The sequence below is a fragment of the Myotis brandtii genome, unplaced genomic scaffold (genome assembly GCF_000412655.1).
Source record: "Myotis brandtii unplaced genomic scaffold, ASM41265v1 scaffold4, whole genome shotgun sequence".
NCBI lineage: Eukaryota > Metazoa > Chordata > Mammalia > Chiroptera > Vespertilionidae > Myotis > Myotis brandtii.
In genome coordinates, this window is record NW_005365371.1 from 3,179,071 (window position 1) to 3,188,147 (window position 9,077).

The 9,077-nt window shown below is 40.6% G+C and overlaps 1 protein-coding gene across 1 annotated transcript in view; it reads right to left on the minus strand.

Annotated features, from left to right (window-relative positions):
* Window positions 1-9,077, minus strand: part of FYTTD1 (forty-two-three domain containing 1) — a 43,757-nt gene that overhangs the window by 10,252 nt on the left and 24,428 nt on the right. The window contains exons 3-4 of the mRNA XM_005873144.2: window positions 7,648-7,796; window positions 2,460-2,572 (exon numbers count right to left, since the gene is read on the minus strand). Of these exons, the coding sequence (XP_005873206.1) occupies window positions 2,460-2,572; window positions 7,648-7,796 (262 nt within the window). The remainder of the gene's footprint in view (window positions 1-2,459; window positions 2,573-7,647; window positions 7,797-9,077) is intronic.

A 9,077-nucleotide genomic window follows, 5' to 3' on the forward strand; every position in this document is an offset into this window, starting at 1 on the left:
CGGGGCTGCGCCCCCCCCCCCCCCCCCCCCCCCAGTGCACAAATTTTTGTGCACCAGGCCTCTAGTTAACATAATAAAAGAGAAACGTGTAAACTGACCATCCCTCTGCTATGCTCACCAGCCAATCAGGAACCAGTATGTAAATTAACCTGACAAAGATGACGGGTTAATTTGCCTACACAGGCGCCAGGTGGAGAGCAGAGCGAGAGAGCCAGCAGAGAGTGAAGTGGCTTGGGGAACTTGGCTCCCCAAGCCGCCAGAAGAGAGCAGAGAGGGAGAGCTGGCGTCTTGGAGGAGGACTTGGCAGAATGGGAGGCTGTGGGACAGAGACAGAGCAGGAAGGGAAAACCAAGAGCGTGGGGAGCACCAGGAATTCTGGGAATAGTAGTTCTGGTGGCAGCCCCAGGACCTGAAGCAGAAGCCCAGAGCGCGGGGAGCACCAGGAATGCTGGGAATCATAGTTCTGGTGGCAGACGGATCTCCTAAACCAGTGGTCGGCAAACTGCGGCTCGTGAGCCACATGCGGCTCTTTGGCCCCTTGAGTGTGGCTCTTTCACAAAATATCATGTATGGGCACACATGTACAGTGCGATTGAAACTTCATGGCCCATGTGCAGAAGTCGGTATTTTGTGGAAGAGCAAAAGAGCCGCATGTGGCTCGCAAGCCACAGTTTGCTGACCACTGTCCTAGACACTAGAGCAAAGTGAGCCTGGAGCAAGTTACTGTTGCGGTGGGGGATGGAGGGAAAGCAAAGGTGAGAGACCTAAGTAAAATCAGAAGTGTCGAGGAAAAATTAAAGGGAAGATATCCTAAAACTTCCAGGAAATCTCCACCAATGAAGCAAAGAAAAAAAAAGCCTCTATTATTCTGTGAGCAACAAACCAAACTGGGTTGGGGGTCTCAGACAATTCGCTCATATGACTGCACAGACAGACAGAAACTCCCGGATTGGAGAGGGCCCCCCTGAGGGCTCCCAGATTGGAGAGGGAGCAGGTTGGGCTGAGGGACCCACCCCCAGTGCACGAATCTTCGTGCACCGGGCCCCTAGTATTAACATAAATCACAGAGAAACTTCTATCTTTCACTGCTTGTTCTTTCCCACACAGAACAATGTACTCTCTTTGTAGTTTCTACAGAAAGTTGGTAAAATATGAGAAAACAAATGGTTATATTTATCTTTTTGAAAAGATTGTTAAAAATTGATTTTTAGCTTTAGTTGGTGTGGTTCAGTGGATACAGCGCTGGCCTGCAAACTGAAGGGTCCCAGGTTCAATTCCAGTCAAGGGCACATGCCTGGATTGTGAGCTTGATCCCAGTGGGGGGTGTGCAGGAGGCAGCCAATCAGTGATCTCTCTCATCATTGTTGTTTCTATCTTTCTCTCCCTCTCCCTTCCTCTCTGAATCAATAAAAATGTTTTAAAAAAATAATTTTTAAAGAGAAGAAGGCAGAAGGATAGAGAAACATCGATCGGCTGCCTCTTATACACCCTCTACTGGGGATCAAGCCTACCACCCAGGCATGTGCCCTGACCAGAAATCAAACCTTTTGGTGCACAGGACGATCCCCACTCAACTGTGCCACAGTGGCCAGAGCTCTACTTATTTATTTTTATAAATAAATGCTGAAATGTTGCCTAATCTTACCTCCAATTTTATAGAGGCTCAAATGCAAATTTCCCTATCTAGCCCAATTAATATGGGCTCATAATGACTCATGTAATGGATAAATTATTATCTGATAAGTTCCCCTTTTCCAATAGGTACTACCAAATGATTCTCAAAAGAAAACAATATTTAAGTAAAAGTGCAATTCCAGCCATTCCATTTATACAAAGACTTCATTTCAGGGTTCTTTTATTTTGAATTATCTTCTATAAAAGATGAATAAATAGTATTTGAAACTGAAATAAGGAAACATCACAGCTTGTCAACTTCCTTTGTGTACACTTTATCATTATAGAGACCAGAATGCCATAACAATAGGTCATCATTTTTAAGTTGTCTTTCAATTTCATATAAAAATAATTTCACCTTAAGAAGCATCCATACAGAATTCTTTCTAGTTTACTTTTCCCATAAATAACATAGACTATTCTTTTAAGAGCCTTTGAGACTGAATAACATATTCAGCTTTTAGAATTCCCAATTTTGAATAACTGTTTACCAAAACAATTCACCTTTTGCAATATTATTCTATATGTTAAAAACAGTAGAGAAGCAGAATGCTGTTTTTTAAAAAAGTTTACAATTAGTTAAATTCATCAATAACTGCGTCTAAGAAATAAGAAAAGTTATTTGCTTCCATGTTGGATGATCAGATAAACACTCCAAATTGCTGTCTTGAAAATGACCAGATAACTGTAAGAACCACTGAAAATTCATTCCTTCGAACACTTAGGCAAGAAGTATATCTTTATTTATGCAGGATAACATTATTATCTTATATTTGAGTACTTACTTTCTATTTAGCTGGTTAGGTCTCTTAAGAACTGCAACTGGTTTTCTCTGCACTTCATTTTGTCTCAGAAGGTTTGCCTTCCTTTTTAACGCTGGAAAATATCTCTCTATATTCTTTCAGAAGGCAAGAAACTATGTTAGTCAGATTGCTTTTTACTCTATACCCTATTACAATAAACATTTCTGAGGCAGAATGGACAAGGACTGACCACTGCTTTGATGTGCAGGTTACAGAAACAGAGAAGCTGCAACAACTTGAATATTTCCAGTCTAAGTGACTGAAAAGACAACCACATTATACTCAAAATACTTGCAACAAAAAGAATTTGGACAGAAAAGTAACTTTTATCTATTTTGGATCTGTTCAGTTTGAAGTGCTGGGGGATGTACAGGTGATGGGGGAACATGGATCTGGAGATCAAGAGAAGAATGAGAGCCAGAGATGTAAATTAGGGAATCATTTATATAAACATGGTTTTGGATATCAAATAAAGGGATGAGAGGGGCAAGTTCCAAAACAAACATGCGAAAAAGAAAAAAAAAAAAAGGAGGCTGTAATAGCAAAGAAGCCTAAGTAGAAATGGCTACAGAGAAAAAAAGAAATCAAGAATATTCAATGTCACAGATAACAAGCACATACAATGTGCAACAACAATTTTTTTTAACTTCATGAAGTACTAAATGATTTAGTATTATGAGTCAAGTTAAAAGTTCTACAAAACAACATACTTCCAGCTTTATGAAGTTCTGAATCTAAAGAAAAAAATTATAGAATTGATACTGACAAAGTTCTATATCCCAACAGAAGAATCCAGACTGGGCCAATTTTTACTTCTTGATAGATATTTTAAGTTGATTTTCAAACCAAAAAGGAAATTCATTCTTAGACACAACCCTTCCCCTCTCAGCACAGCCATTTGCTCTATTTACATTACTACTATTTAGTAGTAATATTTAGTAGCACTGTAAATGAGTTTGTTATCTTTCCCACTTAGTTATTCAATTCATAACTAAGAAGAAAGTACATTTTTATTGAAATAAAACATTAATTTTTAAACTATGATAAGGAAGAGATAAAATTAAGTCTAATTGTGACCAGAAATTTTTATTGAAGTATAAAATTTTGATTTTGAAAATATAGCAATTCCAGGCCAATTAAGTTATTTAAGTGCCTTATTTAATGAACAGAAAAGGATGGCATGAGTTATTTACATGTAAATAGATATTTTCTAAATTGCTGAAAAATAATTTGCTTCACAATTACTATATTATATCCTAATCAGACTAGTAATCTTATTCAGGCTGAGGATAGGGTTTTTTTAAAAAAAAAAAAAACAGCAAAATTTCAAACCATGTCTTTGCCCAAATCATTCAAACTTTGAATAAATGGCCCAGCTGGTGTGGCTCAGTGGTTGAGCATCAACCCATGAACTAAGAGGTCGCCGGCTGATTCCCCCTCAAGGCACATGCCCCAACTGCATGCCAATCCTCAATGGGGGGCATGCAGGAGGCAGCTGATAGATGTGTCTTTCTCATCGATGTTTCTCTCTATCCTCCCTTCCTCTCTCTTTAAAATCAATTAAAAAATTTTTAAAAATTTTAATAAACTTATCATTCAGTACATTTCTAGCATTCTATAACACAATTTTCACTATTATCAAACAACTCAAAAGACTACATGTTAGAATTTCAAATTTTATTAGAAGACATAATTAATTAGCAGTTAACTCAAACTTTCTCCTAGTATCCATATCTCACTAATGTTTTCTAACTTCTAAGAAACAGTAAGATCTTTGATAAAGGTTTAGGGAAGAAAACATCTGTTGGTGGCAACAGAATTAAAAAGTTAAATAAGAGATCTAAGACAGTTATGGTTCTTAACCAGAATATGCACACTTAAGATAATTTAAGGAATAAATGTTCTGAATTTTCTTTCTTATTCTTTTTTTTCTTTAAATCCTCACCTGAGGATATTTTTTCCATTGATTTTTTAGAAAGAGTGGAAGAGAGGGAAGAAGGGAGAGGATAGGGAGAGAGAAAAACATCGTTGTGAGAGAGACACATAGGTTGGTTGCCTCCAATCAAACCTGAGGTACACATGCCCTTGGCCAGGAATCAAACCCGGGACCCTTCGGTCCATGGGCCCATACTCTAACCACTGAGCAAGCCAGCCAGAGGAAATGTTCTGAATTTTCTTACATGTATGTATTATTTTCATAATCAGAAACCAAAAAGACTAAAAATAGAAGCACAGAACATTAAATTCCTTAGTGGCTTAGATCTATGAAATATAATAGGAGAAAAACCATTTGTGAAACTATTTTAAGAAATGCTTTAGCCAATTCAAGCTGGGCTAAAGTTTTTAGAAAGTAGTTAATTCATGGTAGGTAAATCATTGTAACTCTAATTAAAAATATCAACAAGGGGACAGTTATCTACCCCAAGAGAAATGAAAACCTATGTCCATATGAACTTACAGGTGAATCTTCACAGCTCTGTTATTTACAATACCAAAAAAGTGAAAATAACCAAAAAAAAAAAAAAAAGTGAAAACAACCAAAATGTCCAACTGGTGAATGGATAAACAAAATATAGTATACCCATATAATAAACTATTATTCAATAATTAGAGGTCTGGTGCATGGATTGGTGCACTGATGGGGTCCCTCGGCCTGGTCTGCAGGGATAAGGCTGAACCCAGCTCTCCAACACCCCCCAAGGGGTCCCAGATTGCGAGAGGGCAGTTCCCAGGTGATGCACCCTGGAATTGGGCTCCCTATTCTCTGGTTCCAAGTGCATCACCCAAGAACCACTGCTGCCAAGTGATCATAGCTTGGCAGCTCCTGCGTTGAACGCCTGCCCTCTGGTGGTCAGTGTGTGTCATAGCTACTGGCCAGTCGCTTAGGCTTTTTAAATCTATATTAACAATCTATATTAATAAAAGGGTAATATGCTAATTAGACCAGATAGACCGGGCGTCCTCCAGACGTCCTTCTGGACAAAGCTGCAGTGGCTGCGAAGGCCAAGGAGGGCTGGCAGCTGTGGCGGCCAGCAGTGGCAGCAGCAGCAGCAGGGTGATGGGGGCTGCGCCTTCCCCTGATCGGCCCCGTCACCTCCCGCAGAGGGAGGCCAGACTGTGGAGCGGGCCTAAGCTGTCAGTAAGACATCCCCTGAGGGCTCCTGGACTGTGAGAGGGGGCAGGCTGGGCTGAGGGAACCCCCCCCCCCAAAGTATGAATTTTCGTGTACTGGGCCACTAGTTTATAGATAAAAAGGAACGAAATTCATGCACTGGTGGGGTCCCTAGGTCTGGTGGGAGATCAGGGCTGATCAGGGCCAGGCCGATCAAGGCCCAAAGGCCCTGGCGGGGCTGGGAGAGGAGGTGACTGTCGCCAGGCTGGGCGGGGAAGAATCAGATGCCAGATGCCAATGCTGCCCTCGGCGCCCCACCACCCCATGGTTCCCTACCTTCCCACCCCCCCTCCTTCCCTCAGTGCCATGCTGCCACCAGGGGCCTGCTGGCCAGGGGAGGGACAGGGGGAGGGGCCTGGGGAGGTTTTGATCCCCAGTTTGGAACGTGCAGGAGGCAGCCAATCAATGATTCTGTATCATCATTGATGTTTCTATCTCTATTTCCCTCTCTGAAATCAATCAAATGTATATTTTTAAAATGCAAGGGATTTAGAGGAACAAAGGTAGGGCAAGGGAGCCATTGACAGGGGGGCATTTGAGATCTTGCTCTCATTTCAAACAGGATAACATAAGGTGGTCCTCAGGGGGTGACAGATAAGGAGTGGCAGTGCGTGGAACAGGGTACTTTGGGCTGAGGAATGGGCTGTAATGACTGGAAATGTCTCTGACAGTGACACTGAGCGTGTGTTGGGGCCATCGCTTGGATCATTCATCCCCAAGAGGTTTTGATTACAGACGGGAGGAGAAACATGGAGATAAGCAGGCCTTTCTTAGCCTAGAAGGTGAGGCGGTTGGCAGGAGTGGGTTGCCCTGCTTCCCTACAAATGTAAACACACAGTGTAACTGTACATGAATATCAGTCAGTGGCCAAATCAATGCCCAGCCAGCCCTGGTGGCTGTGTCCTGCCACTCTCTGGCTGTGCTGCGGCACTATTGGCTGGGGAAGCTGAAGCCACATCCCCAAGCCCACTAGTATATGAAGGGGCGGGCAAGAAGCCAGAAGCTGGAAGTCGGAGCTGAGGCAGCCCAGTAGCACTGTGTCCGCCATGGGAACTGGACAGGGAGCAGCTGTCAGTGCAACAGGCTTTGGAGTCAGAGGGGCTGCGCTTCCTGCACGTCACCAGTGAGTCCCCGCGAGCCCACGGCGTGCCAGCTGGGCCGGGCGGGGTCAGGGAAGGCCTTTCCCTCCTGGAGCCATTCTTCCTAGGGTGGCGGCATCAGACTGCTTTTTTTTCCAGTTTATATTTTTTATTGGAAAGCAAGCTCTGGGCTTGCGGTTCCTGGGATCCCTGGGCCATAGCGTGCACCTCCAGGAATCACTGCACCCCCCCTCCCCCCTCCTGCATTGAGCATATGGCCCCTGGTGGTCAGTGCGTATCATAGTGACTGGCTGACCAATAGTTCTAGTCGCTGGGCTTTTATTTTACAGATAAAAAGGAATGAAGTACTGATACATGCTACAACATGATGAACCTCAAAACATTATGGCTAAATGCCAAAATACATATTATTGTATTTATATTAACTGTGTAGAAAAGACAAATTTCTAGATAATCACACAGAAAGTAGATTAGTGGTTGCCTCTGGCAGATAATGAGATATGACTGTGAATGGACATGAGACTTCTTTTTAGATTGATAGAAATGTTCTAAAATTAAACTGTTGTGATGATTTTATAAGTATAAATTATTGAAAATCCATTGAATTGTATCCTTAAAACAAATTAATTTTACAGTATAAAATTATACCTTAATAATCTGTTAAAAATCACACACACATGGAAAGTCGGGAACCTGTAAAAAATTTTTTATCTTATTTGAGAATGTGGAATTTAGGTATTATTCGTGAGTAATAATGATTTTTATCTCATTTCATTATTTATATAAGCCCAAAGTACTATTTAAAAATCAAAAATACTCTCTCAAGGTCATTCACAAAATATTAGTACAAATAAAGAAAAAGGGTATCAGATTCAGCATTAAGCCATCATCTTCCTACCTTGTCACTTAGAGGCGGTCGATTCATAGGACTAATTCCTTTTCGAATTCCAGTTGTTTTCCTAGCTGCAAGGCCAGTGATAACTCCATAAGGACGTCTCTTCCCAGGCATCATTCTTCCTCTACGGCTCAGATTATTCTTACCAAAACCTGTGGGAGGGGGAAAAGAAGAAAAAATACCAATCAAAGAATGCAACTGAGGGGCACAAAGGTCACAAGATATTCTACAGTATTATTATTTATATATGTTTCTTTTGAATTACATAAAATATCTCATTTTTAAAGAGGCAATAAGTCGCACTGGAAAGGGTTCTGTTGCAGAAATAGACTATTCCTTTCTATCTCTCTTTTTCTCTCTGGCTTTGCTTTCTTAACAAGATAGCCTCAACTTTCCCTGTATAATATTTTAGCCACTAACTACATGTGGGTATTGAAGATTTGAAAAATGACTAGTCTAAAATGAGATGCAACAAAAGAATGTACAGTGATTCATTAGTAATTTTTATGTGGCTCACATTTTATTTCTGTTGACAGCACTAACCTAAAGTGGAATCACTATCTTTACCTCCCATTTACTTACTACCTTGCAATCTGGCTTCTTCATTTTCAGTCCTACTGTATTCAAACTGTTTTTGCTAAAGTCCCCAGTGAGTTCCAATGGAATACTTTAATCTCTGTGACTTGTGACAGTACTGACTTTGCTTTTCCATTATGTATCTTACTTATTTTTTTCTAATTATGAAAAAATAAACATGCTCACTGCAGAAAACTTAGAAACATATAAAGTACAAATAAGAAAATAAGTTACCCATTATTCCACCACCTGGAGATAACCACTACTAACATTCTATGTCTTCCTAGTCTTTTCTTTATTTGTATATGTACATTTAAAAAGTTAACATCCTTAGTTTCAACTATTTTTAAGCAATTCCAAAGACTATCACATGAAGTAAATCATAATTTTGTAGTACCAAGTGCTTACAAGGTGGATTGAGTCTTCTAGCAAACCACACTTCATATTCTACGTACTATTCTGTAGTCTATATTCACACTATATTGTATCATCCCAGATATTTAATTCTTTTACTACATTATTTTTTAATGTGCCATATACTTAATCCAACCAATTTCATACTATTCATTTCAGTTACTTCTAATGTTACACTATCCTACATAATAAAGAGGTAATATGCAAATTAACCCTCATGCCCTCACAAAGCTGGCTGCCAAGAGGCGGAGCTTTTGACACTGACTGGCATAGAAACCGACCAATCAGAACCTAATCTGGGTGAACTGTGAACCTAAGGTGGGGGCTGAGGAGGGGTTTTAAGGGCAACAGCTGTTTGGTATAAGGTGTAAGAAAGCGGTTCAATTTTTTAATGACCAGTTTGGCAGTATAGTGCATATGGCTGGCTATCAGTCCAGATATAG